At 33.8% G+C, this 23,564-nt stretch overlaps 3 protein-coding genes across 3 annotated transcripts; 1 reads left to right on the forward strand and 2 right to left on the reverse strand.

The window, feature by feature from the left end:
• Positions 1-1,755: 1,755 nt before the first annotated feature.
• On the reverse strand, positions 1,756-3,306 carry LOC125829173 (RING-H2 finger protein ATL47). Its single transcript, XM_049508423.1, has one exon. The coding sequence runs from the start codon at positions 2,995-2,997 to the stop codon at positions 1,876-1,878; it is 1,122 nt and encodes a 373-aa protein (XP_049364380.1). The 5' UTR covers positions 2,998-3,306; the 3' UTR covers positions 1,756-1,875.
• Positions 3,307-5,528: 2,222 nt separating this feature from the next.
• On the forward strand, positions 5,529-19,405 carry LOC125829168 (threonine--tRNA ligase, mitochondrial 1-like). Its single transcript, XM_049508417.1, has 20 exons — positions 5,529-5,818; positions 6,231-6,468; positions 6,599-6,658; positions 7,366-7,455; positions 8,951-9,025; positions 9,130-9,258; positions 9,342-9,431; positions 10,138-10,226; positions 10,305-10,401; positions 11,622-11,708; positions 14,050-14,134; positions 14,618-14,712; positions 14,902-14,934; positions 15,010-15,096; positions 15,416-15,508; positions 16,102-16,194; positions 16,344-16,565; positions 16,678-16,749; positions 17,831-17,902; positions 18,997-19,405. The coding sequence occupies exons 1-20, from the start codon at positions 5,544-5,546 to the stop codon at positions 19,090-19,092; spliced, it is 2,178 nt and encodes a 725-aa protein (XP_049364374.1). The 5' UTR covers positions 5,529-5,543; the 3' UTR covers positions 19,093-19,405.
• A 765-nt stretch (positions 19,406-20,170) lies between these two features.
• Positions 20,171-22,431, reverse strand: LOC125829172 (protein RICE SALT SENSITIVE 3-like). The gene is made up of 7 exons (XM_049508422.1): positions 22,234-22,431; positions 22,091-22,144; positions 21,839-22,015; positions 21,633-21,738; positions 21,321-21,362; positions 21,146-21,202; positions 20,171-20,830 (listed from the first exon to the last, which is right to left on the reverse strand). The coding sequence occupies exons 1-7, from the start codon at positions 22,368-22,370 to the stop codon at positions 20,207-20,209; spliced, it is 1,197 nt and encodes a 398-aa protein (XP_049364379.1). The 5' UTR covers positions 22,371-22,431; the 3' UTR covers positions 20,171-20,206.
• Positions 22,432-23,564: the final 1,133 nt, after the last annotated feature.

Here is a 23,564-nt window from a genome sequence, read left to right on the forward strand (position 1 = left end):
TTTTTCAACCTCGGTTCTTTTTTGGATTTTTTCAGATTTTTCCGGTAAAGTATTTATACAAACATATAATTTATTTGTATTTCAAATATTTCTTTAGTCCTACCAAAATACAACTCTCTAAGGTGTTTCTTAAGAAAATAACACAAAATATGATATGATTAATGACACTAAAATATCCAACAAAAAAATTATAATGAAATCGCGTAAAACAAATATTGCAAATTAATAAGTAATAATAACAATGATCATAATTTAAAAGTACTAAATCATGCTAAAATAAGTTTAATAAGTATTAGTTACATGACTAAATATTAAAGGAAATTAAAATTAGATTATGTATTTTAATTGTCTAAACGTATGTAAAACTAAAGAAAAAATATTCAATATTATTGTCATTCTTAGTGTTGAATTGATTTTCTTTTTGCATTAGTATTAATTTGATTTTGATTTAAGCTTTATTATAATTACCAACATCTATGGACTATAATCTTTATTGGACCATTAACAATTCAAACTTTCAAACATGAAATAATATGTTAAAAAATAAAAACTATGAAAAAGTATAAGAAATATTTAAAAATTATATCAAAGTAAATACATATAAAATAAAATTTTAAAATTATATATATAATGTCGGGTTTGTTTGGTTTCGGGTTGATTTTTTTTAGTTGAAACTAAACCAACCCAAATATAGCCGGGTTTTTTTTTCAAATACAAACCAAGTCATACCAAACCACTAGTCGGGTTTTTTTTCCAATTTGACTCGATTTACAATTTAGTTCGATTTTGTACACCCCTAATCCCACCATTATCAGAAGCTCCACACAATGGACCTTGCAGAAGAAAATAGTTGGTGGGACTACCAACCCATTTCTGAAAAAGAAATCAGTTGGAAGAAAGAAATTGTCATCTTGTAGAACATTAGTAGGTCCTGCTAGGGGAGGGGGAGGGTAAGTTATCGGGTTCGCGTAAGTTTTTTTTTTTAACTGTTGTGTTCAAGTCAGCTTGCATACACCTATTCGAGTTTTTACATATTGACTACTAAGGAGTGTAAAAGAATTTGTAGTAAGACCAAGAATCATATACTTCCAAGTTCCAACTTTGTTTAAATAGGAGCTTTGACATTAAGAGAGTATCATCCACTTTTTCAGCCAGTTGTTAAATGAAGTACAATATAGTAAGCTGTAAGCCTAAGTACAGATATAGCCAGCAATTTAATGTTCATGTGGCATTAATTAACTAAACACCATAGAGTTCAAAAGAGACAAAACAGGATAATAGTGGCAATTGGATTTGAAAGTGTGGAGAATCTTTTGGGAGCCACAAACAAGATTATTAAAATAGGAAGGAAGAGTCCCAAGAGTTGATCTAGGTTTTTTTTTCTTGAGATTGCAGCATTCATTTGAGTTTGAAAATGCCTTAACAAGAGAATTGTAGTACATTATTCAATGGTTTTAACTTTTCAGCAACCCCAAGTGGTCCATTAAGTTAAAAAAGTCTAGAGGCAACTTCTGCATACATACTATCCTCTTCAAATTCCACTTACTAGATTACACTGAGTATGTTGTTGTTAAGTTTCAGAGTTGGTAGGAAAAAGAACTTTCTCAAATCTTGGGTGAATTTGATGGGATTTTGAATTGAAAAAAAAAAGTTAAAGTGAAACATGTTAACCTTCTTCCACAAAAGTGGAAATTGGAAAGAAGCATCATTTAAAGAATAGTGTGTACTACTAGAAAGCAATAAAGAGAAAAAAAGTGAAAAAGTAAAAGCTCCAAAAGAACTTTGGCAACTGAATAATCAATTGTAAACTTTAATTTAACCAAACTACAAGGCAATTGAAAGAAAGACAAAAAAAAAAGATTTGTATAACTATCTTCAAACAGGTTGAGTTCTATGATCATCAGTCCATGGCAAACTTACATTATCTGCAGAATTATGAAACTTATCCTTCTTAGACCATAGCCAAATCTTGGAAACAGAAAAACTCTCCCCTTTATTTCCAATCCTTTTGCCATAATTGTCTCCATCATTTGCAGAATTTCCATTGTGTCCACTTTTCCCTTTCACAATTCCCCTCATCAACTGACCACCACCACCATCAACACCATGATTTTTAGCACTATTGGGACAAAATGCCACTTGCAATTCTGAATCATCCACCACATATTGAAAAGACCCCATTGAAAAACACCTCCTTGAGTCCAAACTACTGTTACTAGTCTCTCCCATTTCCCTTTTCCCATTTTCAAGAAGACCATTGTTTGTGTTCTTGAATTTGCCAAGTCTAACAGAAAACACCCTTCTTGAACTAATAGTACTATCTAAATCCTCATGTGGTTTTACACCAGGAGAAATACCAACACCAACACTTTCATGTTCTGAAACCCCACCACCACCACATTCATCTCTTATTGAATCATCAAAGCAAAAGATTGGATTTTCAACACAAAAATCAGGTGTGAAAAGGATTCCTCTACAAAGGGGGCAAGTTGAATTTGACAACAGCCATGTATCTATACAACTTATATGAAAGGCATGACTACATAAAGGGAGCAGCCTCAATTCATCTTGTTCTGAAAACTCACAGAGACAAACAGCACAATCAAAAGGCTCCTTCAAACCCACAATTTCTTTGTAAAGAAACACAGGGAGAGCATCAATAAAAGCCTGATCTAAACCTGAGTCATGAAGATGAAAAAGCTGTTGTAACTGCCTTTGATAGGTACCAGAATCAGACATTTCAGGGTCTCTATTAGATGAAGAAGAGGACCACCTATGTTTCATCAAATACCTAACTAACAAATGCAAAACACCAGAAATAAAGAATATGATAGCTAGTATTACTATGATAAAAAGAACAGCTGGACTAATTTTGCTTCCAGATGAAGATGATGATGATGATGATGGGGTAGAGGAGTCTTTCTGAGGAGATGACAGAAGATGAATATGATTCAAAAGATCATATTTTTCCCTGATTTCAGACTGAACCCAAGGCATTTTTTGGAACTAAAAAGACAATACTTTGCTCATACCTTTTCAAGAATCAGACAGTAATTTTCATCACTTCTGCTGGTGGCATACAAAGACAAAGCCAGCTCATATATATTGAGTACTACAAGAACTAGACCCACACTTTCTTTTCATTTACAAGAAACCCAAATTCAACGTCAACCCAAACCTACTCAATCAATCAAGAAATCATAAAGATGAAATCTTGAGCTGGATTTGTAAGAAGAAAAAACACCCCTTTTTCAGCAGGAAGTTGAAAAAAGGAAATCTTGGGTAATTTCTTAACTTTTTTTTCAAAATGACTAAATGATGGCAACAAAGAATAGTCACTTGGGACTTGGGAGTAGTATTTAAGTAGGTTCCAAAAAATAGGTCAAAACAACCTAGACCTTTGAGGGCATTTAGTCATATTAATACTTTAATAAGTACTAACAAAGAAGGTAAGTACTTATTCCTCAAAGGTATCGAGTTCGAGTTTTAGATACAAAGTTATTTTTATTAGAAAGTGTTTTATCTTTGATATGAAATTTCCTTCAGAATTCAAGTTCGGATACAGAGTTATCTTTATTAGGAAGTGTTTTACTCTTAATATGCAAATTTTTTTTACTGTGCGAATTCAGATAAGATTCCTTATGAAAAATACAATTTTACCCTTTTTACCTTCTTAGGTTTTGATGTCTCTTCTTCTTGATGAATGTTTTGGCAATTGAGATTGAAAAGTGTTGTTGGATGTGGAATGGTAGATGAGTGAAGCAGGGCCTAATCAACTGGCTTGGATCTGCAATATTACATGTATAGTACACACCCGCATGCGCGCCAGCACACACACGAACAACACGCATAGATTTTTTGTGATTTTGAATTAATCTAGCATGAGCTCTTCACACTATCTGGATCCTTCTCTTTTAAATACGGAGAATAGTAGAGTTGATTTTCTGTCTTTACGAAGTAAGAAGTAAGATATGAGTATATTGTATCTTTTTTCATAATGTGCATTATTAAATTTATCGAATTGTATTGGATAAAAATAGCTTGTATATGTGGTGGAATAAAAAATGAACACGTGACTCTAACATAATATGATTAAGGAAATTAGTTAAGTTGAATAAACTATTTTAGGAGATGTGTTCAGAAAGACCAACCTTGATTATCCTCCAATGTCATAGAATGATTATCATCGAAAAACAGTTCGAACTTGTGGCCCGAAGGACATGTGTCCTGGTGAAGTGGAAAAAGGATGTATACGGCATAGCTAGCGGTATTTCCACGTGGATGACAGTCATTGGTCAAAATACTTTATGATTCGAGTGAAACTTTTTAATTGGTTAATGTATTATCTTTGTAAACTACTCCTATAAATAATAATTTCAGCACAATTGTAAGGCATATGATACTGAATAATACAATATCAATATACTTAAGTGCTTCAAATTTCCTATATTTTACTAAATTTTAACTTATAGCATTAACTTATTCTAGCAATTTCGAACCTTAAGCTAAGATCACTTGAACAACACCGACTCTTGCGCAGCCACTCGTCACTGAAGCTGCACTGTTTCATACAACTTTCTTTATTTATTTTCTTATCCTTATCTCATTTTTACTTATATTCACGAACATATTTAACTGATAGTGATCAGAAATAACAAATTAAATCAAATTGTGTGTCATTGATCTTATTACAAGTTCAATTGTACTATTCTTCGATAAACAATTTGGCGCCTACTATGGGGTCAAGACAATTGTGTAACTCGTGGCAAACAAAAATCAAATCAACAAGAATGTTATCAATACACAAATGCCTAATGAGATAGAAGGCCAAACAAATCTTCGGGATAAATCAAAACCCTCTGTTGAGAAAATATAATTTGATGCTGAAAATTCAATTTGGCTAACGTTGATGTGTGAATGAGGGTGCAGAAGAAAGATCTAAAGAAGTGGAGTCATGAAAAAATGAAGGCTAGATTGATTAGGATGGCCTCAAAAAAACTTTTATACTTCTCCCACTCAATAAAAAGTCCATAATGGACACAAAATTGGAGAGTAGTGGAGTTGCAAATAAGGTGGTCCATCTAACTTCTAATTATTCGAGAGAGGAGGCGACCTGAAGGCACCACTTAAAATAATCATAAGAGATTTAAAAATGTCATTTTTTTCAATTTTATTTGTACTCATTTCTTAAAATTGATTTGTATTCAAATAATAACAATGCAAGGTTATAACACTGAAAAAATAATAAAAATATCAAATACAATTTTTAAATAATTATTCTTTAGTCATTATAACTAAAAGATAATCATTATTATGAAGTATCACATTTCACAGGTCAAATTTAGGATATTAACATAAAAATTCATCTTGAAATTTTAAAAATTTAAAATTTCACGATAATGACGATTTTTCAATTACAAAACTGAAAAGTTAAAAACAAATTTGTATTACTAGAAACGCTTAAACGGCGTCGTTAAGAACATTTTACTATTAAAAACCCTGAAACAAATTCCCCTAACCCCCTTCTTCAACTTTCAGTCTATATGCTCCTGGCTTCACCACTCTGTTGGCGCCTCTTCACTCAATCCATCCGCCGTCCTCCGCCGCCGTACAAACACTTTTCTCTCTTCCGCCGCTGCTTCTCATCTCTGCCACCAATGGGAAAGGCTGCGAAAAGTTCCGAAGCTAATTCTAGTGCATCAATCCCCAAAGACGAAACTTATCTACAGAATGTTATTCCTAAACGTATCGCACTCTTCGAATCTCTCCAGAATCAGCAACGCCTTCAACGACTTGCGCTCTCCCCTGATCCTATCAAGTAAACTCTATTTCTTACTTAAATTGTCTTAAAATGATTAAAATGAAGAAGAATGACATTATCAGTAGAGTCGTTTTAACTGCTTTTTATTGCGTATTTATCAAACATCTTGTAGAAATTGGGGACGATGTATGAATTTACACTGCAAATTAGTACTTTGAGCTACATTTCTTTTTGACAAAAGGAACAATCAATTTGATGCTCCCAATTTATGTGAATGTGTTTGATTGAACATGAATTTTAAGAATAAAAGAAAGACCTTTTGAATTTTGTAGTCTAAAATAAGCTAAAGTTGGTAAGTTTGAAGTTAAATTGTTACTCAATATAGAAAGAAGTCTTTTTTTGGGGTCTAACTAATGTATTTTCTTCTAAGTTAAGATTTTGAATGTGGGTTATGATGCTATATAATTAGGATTGAGTTAGTGGATGGGACAATTAAGGAGGGAAAGAAATGGAATACCACACCATTGGATATAGCAAAGGAGATATCGAAGAGCTTGGCTGCAAATGCATTGATTGCGAAGGTGAACGGGGTACTTTGGGATATGTCGAGGCCGTTGGAAGGCGATTGTAAGCTAGAGATCTTTAAATTTGAAAGTGATGAGGGCCGTGACACATTTTGGCACTCGAGTGCTCACATTCTTGGAGAGGTTTCAAGCTTTTGTCTACTGCATTGTGGTTCTTTTTTCATCATGTTGTGATTTTCAGAAATTATTATTGCTGAAATATTTTCTATTCTCATTTTTACTTTTGTTTATGTTCTTTTTGTGGTTTTTTTAGTCGTTGGAAAGGACATTTGGATGCAAATTGTGCATTGGACCATGTACAACAAGAGGAGAGGTATATATTAAATATTCAAGTTTCTTTTGAGAGCTTGGACATATTCTGAAATGCGAGACAAATTATTTAGTATTGGGGACTGAAATGAGCCTGAATAACGGGATGAATATGGAGGATAAATATAGTCAATGGCTTAGCGACGTAGTTGATTGGTTGACTAATTGGTTCTGCGGTCTAAGTCGTGGCATGAATTTTTTATTCTCCTTACATGGCTTTTGGCTCGGCAAAGTAATTAATTTCTTCCTTGGGAATCGATTAAAGTGAAAAGATCCAGCTAGCTAGCTAATGATACACTGAAGTAGTTTCACAAAAATAATTAACTTTAGTTGCTATTTATTGCCTGACCACTTTATATGATAGTTGATATCCTGGTCAGAACCTTGGGACAATTCTGTATCCCGCCTTTTGTTGTTACCTTCACTGCAGCCACAACATATGTTGATTTTCCGGATGAAAGAGCCATCAGAAGGAAAAAGCCCATGAAGCTTTAACTTCAGTACTGTCATTTGAGCTTGAAATTTTCTGATGGACCAACTTCTAAGGAACCAATATTCCCTGAATGAAACAAAATTAGATTAACAGTGTTTCACTCCCTCCCTCCTCCTGGACCACAGTTTGGTGGCAGGGCTCTATGTCATTATAGCTTATTCTGTCGTCAGTTCGTATTACTTCCAACCTGTTATGACATGTCTAAACTTCCATTGCAGGGGTTCTATTATGATGCCTTTTATGGTGATCTGGGATTAAATGAAGATCATTTTAAACGGATTAAGGAGGAGGCAACAAAAGCTGTTTCGGTATTACTCCTTTACCTGTCAGAATTGCCTTCGATCTGATTAACATAAAGTGCAAATGCTTGTTGCCACTTTGATTTTATCTTTCACTAGTGTTTTTTTCTCTTTTTTACTTTTGGAGTCTCTTTTTGGTTGTCTTAAAAAGGAATTGAATTTTTTTTGGTTGAGTATCACGTTCCTCTTGTAAAAAGTTAAAGTTTTCTTGTTGTATGGTTAGGAAGTTGGTAAAAAGGAAAATACATTCAAGAGATTCAAATGATTTATGCTCGTGAGGGGAGTAGGGTGAGTTTTGGGATCATAGGTGGTGCGGAAACAATACTCTGAGACTCACTTTCCCTAACATATGTAAATCCCTCTTCCTTTCCTGATATTTTTCCATCAGTCTCCTCACAAGATGGATGGCTTTTGTGGGCAATCACCCTGGCATGAATCCAAACTGATTCTCGAAAATAGGCACACCGCTTCTCACTCTCATCTCCTCCACTCTCTCCCTAACTTTCATAGTGTGGCTTAACAACTTTATACCCTTCTAGTTGTTGCAATTTTGTATTTCACCCTTATTCTTGTACAACAGAACCATTGTACTCCACTTCCATTCCTCGGGCATCTTAGCCGTCTTAAAAATGACATTGAACAAGCTAGTCAACCACTCCAAACCTAGTCTATCCGTGCTCTTCCAAAACTCCAGCGGGATCTCATCTTGTCCTGTCGCTTTTCAAATGAAAAATTCATGTAAGAACAGGCTTTCCTAATTGCTGAATTAAGAGAATCTCTTTGGAGCCCATTTGGATGGCCTTAAAAAATGGCTTTTAAGTTAAAAATAAAAAAGTCAAACTTAAATGACTTTTAAGTCAAAAAATAAAAAGTAGGAGGAGGCCTACTTTTGGTTTTTAACTTATTTTAAGTAATTTTAAACTTATTTTAAGTTATTTTTAATCTTGCTAAACATTTCCCAACTTATTTAAAGTCATTTTTTGCTTATTTTAAGTTATTTTTATACTTGCCAAACACTTCCAAAAGTAAAAAACTGACTTAAAAGTAGGTTTGATCAACTTTTAAGCCAATCCAAACACCCTCCTAGTTATGATAGATTGATAGTCATTGGAGTCTGCCCGACCCAGTTTTAGAATATTAACCAAAGCAAGACCACTATCTATACATGTGGTGGACAGTGGACACAGCTATACACGGTCAATTATTTGGATTGGTCTTGAATGTACCCCACCTTAGTGGGATCTTCTTTCTTCTATGATCCTTCATACATGCCTAATCAAGGATGCAATGATAATGTTGTAGCAAAATGTAGGATATAAGTGATATAAGAGTGATAGGAGCTGTTAGAGATCTTTATCATCACCTAGTGAGCACCTCAACAGTTTATCTTCTCCTTTCTGCTTCGAAGCAATTGCTAAGGAGCCGCTCTTCCAGTTGGTGCAGTATTTTGTTTGATTTTCCTGCATTATATTCAACAGGCAACTAACTTTCCCTTGTTTATCAGGAGAAACAACCTTTTGAACGGATTGAAGTTTCACGGCAGCAAGCTCTTGATATGTTCTCTGATAATAGGTTTAAGGTTGGATTGCTACTATCTGTAGCATTTATCCTCCCAGGCTTTTCCTGTGTGCAACATTTTTCAGGAAGTTCACATCTTAATTTATTTTCCCTTCTTCTAATCAGGTTGAAATCATTAAGGATTTACCTGAAGATAAAACAATCACAGTATACAGATGTGGACCGTTGGTTGATCTTTGCCGTGGTCCCCATATACCGAATACATCTTTTGTTAAAGCACTAGCCTGTACAAAGGTGAGGTGCTGCATATTCTCATTAAAGAAAGAGTGAGCTTATGTGTGTTGATTTGATTTTTTCTGATCAATCTAATGTTCTAGGCTTCATCAGCATATTGGAGAGGAGATAAGGACCGTGAAAGCTTGCAAAGAGTTTATGGAATATCTTTTCCAGATCAGAAACAGTTGAAGGTGACTTTGAAAAACTTTTTATGGAACTGCAGACCACTTGATTTTCATATACTTCCATATCTTCTTCCCTTTTGAAAAAGAAAAAAGGAAATGAAAATAGATGGAGAAAAAAGAGGAATTAAGTGTGAGACATTTTGGCTCTCAAAATTGTTTTTAAGTGATAATATTTGACAATTGGTTTGCTCATTTTTAAAGTGCCCAATGTTGCAGTGTGAAATCCACCAAATGTCACCCGTTGTGACTCGTAATTGTTATGTTTTTCCTCAACTTTTCAGAATTTGTTGTCTTTTTTGTTTACCAAGGTTTTTGCCCTTTTCTGATGCTTTTTCTTGTTTGTGTTTAAGTCCTTTTAAGCATGGAAAACAAGTGCATTATGCCTTTTTCTTTGGATTATATGAAACGAGAGTAATAGGTGAATATTTTAGAACAATCTAATGAATTTAAAGAAATCCATTTTATTTCATCCATACTTTGGTGAGCATAGAATTTTTTTCATAGAGAGTTGAGTAGTCTTGATCGGAGATCAAGAGTAGCTCACATAATATTGTAAGTTATTTGATTTCTAGATTGATGAATTAGTGAACACATATTTGATCTATCAGTAAAAGCAAAAGATGTCGAGTGTTAGTGCTGTCGTGAGTGAAGAGAAAAGGGTAACAGAACTGCTTCCTGTGAGGAGTTTTTAATGAAACAATCTTTATTATAGGAATACCTAGATATGCTGGCGGAAGCAAAGAAATACGATCACAGAGAGCTGACTAAGAAGCAGGAGCTTTTCTTTTTTCACCCATTAAGGTAAACCTTGAAATTTCTTGTAGTTACCAATATCAGTGAAATATTTCATCATATTTAAATGAGATTTATGCGTTTCAGCCCTGGAAGTTGCTTCTTTCTTCCACATGGTGCTCGAATTTGCAACAAACTGCTGGAATTCATAAAGAGTCAGTATTGGAAGAGAGGCTACGAGGAGGTAATTTACTTGTGCTTAAGTATATTGGCTGCAAGGATTGTTTGAAATGCAGACATGAACAATGGGAGTTTAGTTTCGGACTGCACGGACAATTGGCTGGCTGAGTTCACTCTTGACATTTGCAGAAACTGTTTCCTTTTTTAAAATTGCATTTATTTCTTGATTTGATTTGAGAGGGATAGTTCCCTCCTAATTGTTAGTGGACTGAATTCCTTCTGACCAACGAAGAGATCCTCATGTGGTTCCTAAGTTATTCACTTACAATACATCCTTAGATTAGACCAATGTAGCAAGGATGCAGACATGTGGGTAATGTTGGGAACAAACCTTTGCACATATACACTAGTTTTAAAGAAGGGGGCACACGTTGAATGAAACACTATTATAGATGAAGGTTGTAATACAGGCCTGAATGGAAGTTGCAAAAAGTATCAGTAACTGCAAAATTCTGAAAATAAAATAAAATTCACATGATTTTTCTTAAGAATATCCTAATAGCACCGAATAACCTATATATTGGAAAGAAGTGTAGTAGGAATTAGAATATAATAGAGGGAGGAAAAAGAGCAACTCTTAGAACAAAGAAAAGATTGAGGGAAAAAAATCATAACTTGAGGACATTGTAAATTCGGGAAACAACAAAGCGAATTAGGGGTGCCATAAAGGTGGAAGATGTTCTTTTCTTCATTGAACCAGGTTCTTTGCTTCTTCTACTTCTAGTCTGAATCATGGTTGTTCTTTGAGCTCAATTTTGTGTTTTCTACCATCATTGAGCTCCAAAGATGGTGAATGTAGAAATTTTGGTGGTGTGTTGAACATTACTAATTTTTTTTCGAACTTCTTAATTACACTGGCTACAAATTTCTTGTCAGGGATTAGGCATATTGGTGTCTGAAAATCAGATACTCATTGCTTGATAAAGGGGCACTTGTAATTGGAGGACTCACGTGACCTTAAATAATAAATGCAGAAAAATAAAAATTGTGTCTTGACATGCTCACTCCTGTATCCATGCAATATTGTCTTTGCATCAATGGTTCATATGACTAAGATATTTTATTTTCTCCTCTTGGCCTATTTGTTGCCTCCTCGTTTTCTCCTTTTTCCTTTCCCCCTCTCCTCAATGTAGGAACTGGGGCAAAGGGCACTGTTGAACCTCAATGCATAGAGTTATGTGTCGTTCTGTTTATGAGTGCTTGTATGATACGTGAGTTATGCAGGTTTGGAGTCCAAATATGTACAACATGCAATTGTGGGAGACTTCTGGTCATGCTGCAAATTACAAGGAGAACATGTTTGTGTTTGAGGTAAATTTTTGTACACTACTAGCTGCTTTGGTATTATGGTGCATCTCAATGTGTTTTCCACTCTTTTTAAAACCTCTAATTTCTGAATATAGATACTTGAAGTAGGGAGTAATATGTTGGTTAGAGGGGTACAACCCATATTTATACAAATGAGTGAGGTATAATTATGAGTATCATAGAACTCTAAAATTGGGTTCTGAGTAAGTAGATGGAGGAAGCTAATCTTCTAAAGGTTTTAGAGAATAATCGGCATCCTTGTTTTTTTGGGTAAAAAGGTTTTAGAGAATGGATCCTACCTCTGGAATTTGAACTCAAAGTCATATGAATAAACACAGGAAAAACTCTTGATGTTTTTTCTGCATATGAATTATGATGGATCAAGTTGGTGCTATAAGACAGAGAAATATTTCCACCATGCACAACACTTCAAATAATTTCCCAAGAAATGAATTTGTAATCACTGGTCCAATTTGGTGAATGATTTACTGAAGATGAATTATTACAGGCTCAAGACATATGGTAAGGTACAAAATCCAAGCAGATAGTTATTATACTTGGTTGTGAAATATGCGGTGACAAAACTTTAGTTTTCTGTGGTTTTTACACTAAAGCTTATATTTCAGGAAGATTTAATTTGTTCTGAATAAGCTGAAACATCTTGTTCCTTCTGTTGACTGATTCCAATTTCTTCAAATTTCTAGTATAGCAAGTATGGAGTATTGTAAACTGCAGAAAGTATTCAATTGTTGAAAAGGAGTAGTGGAACTGTGGAACACTTTCTGCTTAACTTCAATCTGTTTTTACTCTATTCACTACATTTTGTGTGACAGTTTTCCATTATATATGATGGTGTTTTGACTGGGTATGGACTCTAAGTTGACTTATATAGGAAAAGAATATTGAAGTAGTTAGAAAGAGGGAAAATATTGCGTGAAGGTTAAAATGTGAATAGTCTAATGAATTTCTTGAAAGTTGTGAAAGCTACAAATGGTATGACATATTATTGAACATTTCAAAGTGGAAAGAGTATTATTTAAATTGGAAGCAAAATTTACTAGTGGTCGAAAAAAGAGAAATCATTGCGTGACAGTCAAAATGTGAATAGTCTAATGGATTTAAGTTTTTGAAAGTTGTGAAAGTCACAAATGGTTTAAAACATTTTGGAACATTTCAAAATGGAAAAGTACTATATAAATTGGAATTGAGGAAGTGTTTTTGGGTAGCCAAAGATTGTTATATTACAGACTCCTCTGTCCATCTTTACTTGTCCATGTTTGACATGACACACTTCATAAGAAATAATAAATAGAGGGGTAATTTTACTACATCACCCCTATTAATTGTAAGTCATCTAAATATTGAAAAGTGAATAATATTAAATAGCAAGGGTAAAATAAACACAATGACAAATTATCTCTTGGTTTTCCAAAGTGGACAAGTATTGTTGGACATCCCAAAATAGTATAATGGACAAGTAAAGATGGACGGAGAGAGTAGTTTTTTTGAAGTTTCCTCTTGATCAGTTATGTCTTAATAGGCATTATATTAGTCCCTGTTTAGTTGATGGTCTATGGCATGTCACATGCTCATAAGATTTTGAAATCAGATTTATTGATAAGGGGCTTGAAAAGTGTTATAGATTTATCTAGGAGACTAGGATTATTTGTTTAAATTCAGCAAACATCAGTGAGTAATAGTATAATTAGAAAAAAAAGAATATTTTCCTAAAATAAGGGTAAATAAGGATAATAAATTAACTACAAATATCTATCTATTAATTCCAATTCCTTTACATTAAGTGTTCCATACAAACTTTAGTAGTTCTGTTAATGTGCTTACAAATCTTGAATTGATAACTGACGAGACATGTATGTCTCCATATATCTTAAAGATTTGTTGCTCGGACTCTTCAAATATGTCGACTGGTGCGTGTCGGATACTCTAAAAATAGTGCATTTTGGAAAATCCCACACGGGTGCGGCAACAATTTTGGAGAGTCCGAACAACATAGTCTTACAGTGCTAATAAATTTACTTGCCGGCTATTTACTTTGGATAACTGATGAAAAGGATTAGGATAGCAAATCGCAGGCTGTACAGTAGAAAAAAATCTTCGCTTGTTTGAGACTTTTTTTTTTTTTTTGAGATACTTAGTTCAGACAAATAATCTAGATTTGTGTTTTTTTTAAACCCTTCCTTTTTGTTGGAGGATTGTTTACATTAAAATTGGTTAGGTTCTGGCCATAGTTGTAGTTTGTTGTCTTATAAGAAGTGCTGCCTCTGGATGATCAGATTTTTCTAGCCATAGTTTGTGTAACGTTTCTTGCTTCTTCATGCTGCAGATTGAAAAACAAGAATTTGGGCTGAAGCCAATGAATTGCCCAGGTCATTGCTTGATATTTGATCACAGAGTTCGTTCTTACAGGGGTGAGCTTTTCCAGGAGTTACCTTTCACCGTTCTTGCTTTGCTTGTATGGTTTTGGTTTACAATTGTTCTGGCCTGCAGCTTATTGAAACTAAGGCATGCCTAATCTGATGTTATCATGCTAATGTAGAGGATGCTTGACCATGTGAAGTGTTGATGCTAATAGTAACTGCAAAGCACTGTTAGCTTGCCTGATACTCATGCTAAGTCAGCTTATCAAATTTCAAAGAATCTCAGTGCACCTTTAGGGGTGAAATTTCATGGAAATTTTGTTCATCTTAAAGGATGGCTGTTTAAACGTACAACATACTCACTTCTAATATTCTTCTTTCATAAAGCTCCATTGGTTCTCATTATTACCCATTAGTAACATCCTATAGCTTTTGCACCATAATTCAGATAGTGACTATTTGTTGTCTTTCTCGTTGATGTTGTTACAACTACAAACAACACCTTAATGGTTAACCAATAGTTCAACAATGCAGAGCTACCACTTCGTCTGGCTGACTTTGGAGTTCTACACAGGAATGAGGCCAGTGGTGCACTCACTGGCTTAACGCGTGTCAGGAGATTCCAGCAGGTATTGTCGCATCTTTTTATTTCCTTTATCTTTTATAGAAGATCAAGTAAGTGTTTTCTGAAGGAGCAATAATTGTTCTTTTCATACATGAAATTTGCCATGTGTCTTCCTGAAGAATCTATTCCTTTGAAAACCTTATTACCGACTCTGTTGCAAGACAACCGTTGATTTTTCCCTATTACTTTGCAGGATGATGCCCACATCTTCTGCAGGGAGTCACAGGTTGGTTAAGATTAATACATGCAGTAAACCTGCGTTATCAGAATACTAGCTTGACCTATATTCTTCACAATGCAGATTAAGGAAGAAGTCAAGGGTGTCTTAGATTTCATTAGCTATGTGTATAAGATATTTGGTTTCACTTTTGACCTGAAGTTATCAACGGTACGACTTCTGTCTTTTGAATCATTGATCAAATTCGTTATAAGCGATTTCTGCTAAATATATGTCCTAGATTCATTCATTGTTATAATAATCATTAGAGATAAGTGCGATAGTTGCACCTATCTAACATTCTCGACTGTTATGTACTTGTCTGGAAAGTGAAGTGCAAGTGCAATTGTATTTTCCATTTATCTGATATTGGGCTGTTTCTTATGTGATGTTATTGATGTAAGATGCATTTTATGAATGTTTCCATATTTTACACATATGGGGCGTTCATTTGTCTCTGTGTATACCCACTCATATTTCTGACTTGCAGAGGCCTGAAAAATATCTTGGAGACTTGGAAAGTTGGGAGAAGGCTGAAGCTGCTCTTGCAGAAGCATTGAACGAGTTCGGGAAGCCGTGGGAGGTTTGTTATCAATATTTTTTGGATTGTAAGAAATTGAGATAATGAGTTTTGTCCCTGGTACTAGTTTAGTCTTTTTTGTGATTGAGCTAACAAAATTTTGTTATCTTCCTAACTTTTGTATTATTCTGCATCTTTTTTATGCCATCAATGAAATTTCTTACTTCATTAAAAAAAAGACTTTTAGGCCACATTTGTTGTGATTCTACACCTATTTTTGTGCTTCTTTTGTATTCGTTCCATTCGAATTCATATGTCGGCCCACTTAATACTGATCCCATCTACTATAGATTTGTTTACAGAGTTTCAGTAGTTCTAGGAATTCTTATTTTCTTATATTTACTCTTTTACTATATAAAGTAATATCGAAACTCCTTGCGCAATCAAATAGTGTCTAATAAAATGAGACATAAGGAATAGTTTTTTTGGGTTATATAACAGAAAAAGCGCGGGGTTTGGGGGGGGGGGGGGGGCACAATTTTTCTGTCTTATGTATGAAAAATGAGGTAGTCACCCTGTTGTGTCATTTTTTTTGTCTGTTTCTTTTTGTGATTGCTTTAATATTCCCTTGTACTAAAAGAATCCCATTCAATCAGATCAACGAAGGAGATGGAGCATTTTACGGTCCAAAAATTGATATCACTGTTTCTGATGCAATGAAAAGGAAATTCCAGTGTGCAACATTGCAGGTTAGAGATTGGTCTTATTTTCCTTGGTTCATTTCCAGGAAAAAGATCATTCACCTTTGAAATTTCATTTACCTGCATGCTCTCTTAGCAAGGGCTTTTACACCAAGTTGGAAATATCATCTGAATCATCTGAATGCTTTCCTTTTCAGCTTGATTTCCAACTTCCTCAACGATTCAACCTATCATACTCAGCAGAAGATGAAAGTAAGAGGGAGAGACCAGTTATGATACATAGAGCTATACTTGGATCAGTTGAGCGCATGTTCGCTATTCTCTTGGAGCATTTCAAGGGGAAATGGCCTTTCTGGCTTAGTCCACGTCAAGCGATGGTCTGCCCTGTTTCCGACAAATCTCTGTCGTATGCATTTGAGGTAGTTACATTAACGTACTTCATCTAACGAATAGCATTTTCATGAATTATTGTTTCCTCTGTAGTTCATCCATTATGAAATTGCGTCAACCTTTTGTTTGTCTTTTATTCAGCTCCGGGAGCGGATACATGATGCTGGTTATTATGTTGATGTTGATACCAGTGACAGGACAATCCAGAAAAAGGTTAGTGTAATGTAGTTTATCAGGTAGAATGCATGTCTGGTTCGCATTAGTTCCAGGTCATTTAGCAATTTTTGTATGAACTTATTGTTAATTCTACAATCCAGAAAAAGGTTAGTGTAATGTAGTTTATCGGGTAGAATGCATGTCTGGTCCGCACTAGTTCAAGGTCATTTAGCAATTTTTTATATGAACTTGTCTTTAATTCTGCAATCCAGAAAAAGGTTAGTGTTTTAGCAATTTTTGTATGAACTTATTGTTAGTTCTCAGCGGTATTTAGGCCTAAAGACTAAGTAACAATGATTTTCCCTGTTTGTTGAGAGAGTTTACTCTATAAGAAGGAAATAAAGGCACTATTGTGATAGCTAGTCCACAAAACCTGGCAAGTTTATGACGTTGGTCTTGTTCACAAGTCTGTGCTTTGCACTGTTGAAATCATTAGGATGGTCAACTTGATCTTATAATTTGTAACTGATAAATAGTCATACTGCCCTTCAGATTTTGTCAAATTCAATGATGGTCAATTTTATCAATTCCTCTTCTTTAAAGTGGATCTACCTACATCCATGGACTATGGGGTGTGACATAAGCTAAGTTTATTTGGAGATTTACTTGGTATAAAAGACAGATCCTTCCAATAACAGACATTATGTTTTTTTAAGTCCTTGTTTTGATGTATCAACTAAAGTCAATAATGGTTACCTACTTTTGTGACTGGACTGGTGGCATATTAAGGATTGGCAAAGACTTCTATTCTCCTGATTTTTTAAAGCTACATCTGGTTTCAGAAAGGCTACCAGAAAAGCTTACTAGTGGACTGAAAAATAAAATAAAAGTGGCGACATTACATTCAGAGAGTAACAGTTAAATGTGGAAATTTTCTGTATATCGGATCCTGTACTTTGAACTGCTGAAAGCATGCATGATTGAGATTGGATCAACGTGATGCTTTCAGCTTTGAAGCTATATATGCTTGAAGATCTGAAAAATTTCTCTCAAGCAATACAAGTTAAATCTCAAATCCAAAATTTTTCTTGGCCTGCTAGAAAGAAATGCTTGTTTATGGATGTTAATTTATATGCAGGTACGAGAGGCTCAAATGGCACAATATAACTATATTCTAGTTGTTGGAGAAGCTGAAGTCAGTAGTGGGCAGGTATCTGCACTGTTCCCCGACTTGCACTTCTGTATCCCCCAACATGCACTGCTATGCATCTTTTTATAATGTGTGACTGAATAAAATGCTTTACTTTGAGCCGAGGGTCTATCAGAAACGACCTCTCTACCTTCACAAGGTAGGTAGGGGTAAGCCTACATGCACACCACCATCCCTAAATTCCATTTGTGGATTACACCGGATATGTTGTTGTAACTGAACAAAATGAGAAAAAAAAGCATCTAATGACACTTTTATCTGGCCCCATTACACTAGTGATCTTTTTAAGTTCGAATAAATTGGTCAAAAGCCATCATCATTTCTTTTTGTAACATTGGTATTGATCTGGGTGTTTTGTGGTTCACTTGTTTGCTTTCTTGTTGTTCTCTTCTATTATTTTATAATACATAATATGCTTAACTTTCTATAAATTACTGGTTTGTCTTTATCCAACTCCGTTTGAAAACTAGAAAGTTAAGGTCAGAAAAGAGAGCATATAATGGTCATGGACTTCTGGTGACGGAAGTTGTAACCTTTTAGCAACAAATTTCTCTGTGATGGCACCTAGAAGGCTAGAAAGATCTTCAGAAGTCATTACACAATTGAAAGTAATTGCAAATTGAACATGAAGGACCTTGTAGAGAACGTTAAAGTATTTAATACATTTCACATTTTGGTGGTCAATCAGCTCGTCTCCTTGCTTGACAACTCTGTGCTTTTCCTTGGCGTGTTTCTATTGAGACAGTGATTGATTTGCTTGAGAAAGAAAATTGTATTTTTGACTGCCCCCGGGCTTTTGGTACAGTGGTAAGACCTCAATGTGTGATGTGTAGGTTAGGCACACGCTATGGGTTCAAACCTTGACACAAACAAAACTCTGGTATTTAAGTGGAGAAAGGTGGGGTGGGGGGTGGGGGGGGGGCGTTCATTTGAAATATTCTGCAACAGCTCTTTTTACTTGGTTTTCTTGGTTTCTTTATGTAATTCTTCATGCATTCTCCACAAATTCTCATTTTAAATCTCGTAGCCAAGAACCAACTGCTTTATTCTTGCTGTAAAAATGTGATCTTCCTTATATGTAAATGATGTCACAGGTGAGCGTTCGAGTGAGAAGCAAGCCTGATCATGAAGTCATGACAGTTGACGGCCTCCTCACTCACTTCAAAGATCTGGTCGCATCATTTCAGTAGGAGGCATTGTTTCTCTTGCATTATACCACTGAAGAGATGTAGTCCGCAATCAAGGTTCAATTTTGTCTTACATTGTCTGAGAATGTAACACATGCCAACACAAGTCAATTTTTTTTTTTGGTTCTTCAGCATTCGATAGCCATTTGTATTTCAACGCTAATATAGATTCAGTAAACTTTCGTTTTGTATCCTTATTTTTTCTCAACTATCAGGATGGTAATTGGTCTCAGACTCTCAGTTGTAATCAACAGTTTAAAGTATTGATTTTAGAGTTTACTTGTTTTCCTCAAATTGATTAGCAGTACTCCGCGAATGTTGAGCAGCGCAATGATGTTTTCGTTGTACTTGATTATGTCTTGCTCTACCATTTTCCAGAAAAAAGAAAAGAGAAGATTTAAGATCATATATAGTCCTCATATTTGACATTGATCTTTAAACTCTTTCCAAAGAGTCTCTCTTGTTCTTTGGTGAGGTAATAAATTGAAACTCCATTGCAATATTTCATTTTCTTATTGAAATGATTATTACTACTATATACTATATATGATGATATCATATAGAAACTCTTTTTTGCCATTGCAATGCAATCAACTCCTTCAAAAAGGTTTCAAAATTCCAAATAAATCTTTTTCCAATGGTCCCCTTTGTGTACGGTTTATGCTCTTTTACCTACCACTATACCCACGTATACACTCTCTTTTACTTTTTTTCTTTTAAAAAGAGTAATCATTTTCCTTATTTTCCCCAGCTTAGTGTTTAAGGGTTCCTTTTTTCATTTTTAATAATTGTTAATCAATTGAAAGTGCCAAGTATTGCTCGGATGGCTAACAAGTTGTGAGTTCGAGTCACTAGCTAGGGAGGGGTAAAAAATAATAATTCCGACTTTAGTAAAGCTAAAGATGTTAAGATAAAAGTAATAGTAGACAGAAGAAAGTAAGCAGGGAAGGGAATATTTCCAAAATTCACCACAACACTGAGTGAAACAAGAAAGGAAGAAACTACTATTACTTTGTTAGATGTGAAGAAGAAAAAACATCAAATTCTTCCTAACACAAATCTAATTAATAGTACATTACATAAAACAATACTCTTAAATAATTACCATCATGTCCTTCTAATATCCATTATTAGGCATGCTACTACTTACATTCAAATCCTGATGATAACCATAATGTTGATGATGATAATTATGATGATGTTGACTATAAGATGACATTGAACTACTACTCTCACCACCATTATGATCTAATCTCTCATTACTATTATTATTATTTCGAGTTTTCTCTTCGTTATTATTATTCTCCTTCTCCTCGTCCTCGTCCTCATACTCTTCTTTTGCAACTTTCTCTAACCCCAACATTTCAACATTAGGTCTATATTGGGGTTGTTGTTGGTACTCATGACAATAGGTAGTAGGTATTGAACCCCCCGTCATTCCAGCAGCAACATCTGCTGGAATGACGGAAGGCAGCTTGGAAAGAAGTGCTTCCAAGCTGCTCATTGAAGGTGTGATCTTCATGTGTTGATGTTGATTGAAATGTTCGTATAATTCAGCTGGTGTTGGTGTTGGTGCTGGTAAATTAGTCTGGAAATGCCACGCGTCTGGTGACGCCCCGTATCCGTCTACCTTGAAAGGATAGGCTGAGGAAGATGGATGTGGCAATAACACTCCCGGAATGCTTTCTATGTAACTAAACTTCTTTCTTAGTAGCACCACATAGCTTAGGTCTTCAATAACCTACATAAATTAGTCGAATCAGTAAACTTCAAAAAGTAAACAAAAAGAACATATAAATAATCTTTCAAGTATGTTATATAATGATTTTAATATCTTTACACTAATAGTGCATTTTAAACCGATTATAACATATTACTTTGAAAATCAAATTACTATATCAGGCTTATATCAAAAATCACATGTTGTTAAATATAGGTCCACATAACCTAATAATATAATTATTTCTTATACTGTCAGTGCACAAATCATAAACTCTCCGATCCGTTGATTGGTCTTTTAAGGGTTTTGGAGAGAGGAGAATGAAAGATATTATACCTTATGAACAGCTCCTAATTGAATGACACCTTCTCTCACAGCAATCAAGGCTATAGTCTGAAAAATACAACAATATTTTAATTTAATACATTTGAAATATAATATAATGTTTTGGAAGACATATATATGGTTATTTTCTTGGGCTATAATATAAAATTATGTTTAGAAAGATTACCTTAATACCAGAGCGAAACTGAGCTTCCCAAGTTCTAGGGTGCTGTTTCAAAAAAAAAAACACACACGAAATGCATAAGACAACATTTTTTTTTATCAGAAACAACCTCTCTACTTCTATAAGTGAAGGGTAAGGGGTGCGTACATCGAATCGAGTATGTATGAGAAACAATATCTCTACTTTCACAAGGCAGGAGTAAGGTTGTGTATAGTTGTATACACTGCCCTACTCGGACTTGTGAGATCTCACTGAATATGTTGTTATTGTCGTAATTATTAAACAAAAAATAATGAAGTAATTATTTATTCTTACAGAATCAGCAGAGTTATGCCATGCAGACAAGAAATTAATTTCTTGTTCATTTGGTTCTTTATAGATCCATTTATGACTATGATCTGCTGCCACTTTTCCAATTATACTGCAAAAAAATATTATAAAAAATTATATTATATATATAATAAATAAATAAAAAACCCCATGATGAAAAATAATATTTTACATAATTTTTCTATTATTACCCTTCTCCATAGTTGTAAATTTCATGTGACATCTTGAAAAAAAGCTCAGGTTGAAGACCTTGATAATGTTGATATTCTCCATAATTATTATTAGAAGATGATCCTGGACATTCATTTCCATTAATCTCAGCCGTTGATGCAGCAAAATTGCAAAAACCATCTTCCCATACCAATATCCTATAATTAAAAAAAATTCCATAAAAAAAAGAATATAATTTGATACATGTAATATGATATGAAAAAAATATTTACCAATTTCTTCTATTTCCTCTTGACCTATCATATGCTCCACCTTGACTATCCCACCTAATTGACAAAAAATAATAATTAATCAACACACGAATCTGAATTAGTCGAATCAGTAGATTTCATATATATCGATATGATTTAATTACTTTGGAGGAGGGTAATTTCTAGGTAGGATTCTCCAAAAGACAGCATAAACCCATTGAGAGTTTTCATGAATACATAAACTTCTTAGAGAGTGTTGAAGAAGATGAGTAACAGCTAAAGAATTTAGTTGTTCTTCCATTAATTTAGAAGAATATGAAATAATGTTTTTTTTCTTTGTTTCTTTCTCTTCTATAATTAGTTTTTTTTTTTTTTATATAAGAAGAAGCAAAGACATAACATCCTTTAGTTGCTTTATATAAGGCCACCACCAAAGAAAATAGTATCTATCACATTTATACCTCTTCCTTCTTTCTTTTCTCTCTCATGGAAAAGACAACTTCTCTCCGTTTCAGTTTACGTGATATTTTTATTATATATAGATTTTAAAAATAAAGAAGATTTTAAAAATTTATGATCCAACATTCTTTTATCGTTTGTGTGATTATAAATTTTTTCATTAAAGATAAAAGTGAAATTATTTCTAATTATAGAAAGCTGACATTTTGTTTGCAATAAGTTGAGATATATAATTTTTCATCTGGTGTTCAATTTTCTTATTGGAGCTTGATTATTTTAAATTTACATTACATAAGGCCCCACTCGAGAAAAAGCATTCCTTATAAAAAAATTCATACCTAAAACTTAAACTAGAAACCTCCGTACTAAATAATGATAATACTAATAAGAAAGAATTTTGTTTTTTCAAGATTATACCAAAATGAAGTGCAGAAGGCCCCACACTTTTGCCTGCCCGGTTTCCAATACTCTTTTTTTCAAACCCCTCAATATAAGTTGATTTATACGAAGTTAACATTTGAAGGTTATAAAATTTGAAGCAACTCCGTCCATTTTTAATAGTCATAGTTTCTTTTTTTAGAATTAAACTAAAAAAATTTACAATATAGTACTTTTCGTATAATTTTTTAATATCTAAATTTTTTGTTTAAAATATCGAATTAATCTAATCTAAATTAACTTTGAAAATTAGTCAAATTAACTTTCAAAAAATATAACATGACAAATACAAGTGGATGAAGGGAGTAATTTGTAAAGAAAAAAGGGTATCATATATCTTTTTATTTTGTGGCTCCTTGTTATAAAAATGACTCATATATATATACTTCTACTGTTACATAAATGACCCAAATGTATCTTTTTAATCCAACGAAAGTGAAAAAAATTATTTTAAATTATTATTTTAATTTAAAAATAATCATGTATGAGTAAATTTGATCCTTCTCATATGTGATTTTTTTTTACTTCTTTATTCAACGGCTATTTTGATAGTCAAATTTATATTTCATTTATTTTCATAATAAATTTAGTTTGTACA

This window comes from Solanum verrucosum, unplaced genomic scaffold (genome assembly GCF_900185275.1).
Source record: "Solanum verrucosum unplaced genomic scaffold, falcon-dt-bn FXZP01000264.1, whole genome shotgun sequence".
Taxonomy (NCBI): domain Eukaryota; kingdom Viridiplantae; phylum Streptophyta; class Magnoliopsida; order Solanales; family Solanaceae; genus Solanum; species Solanum verrucosum.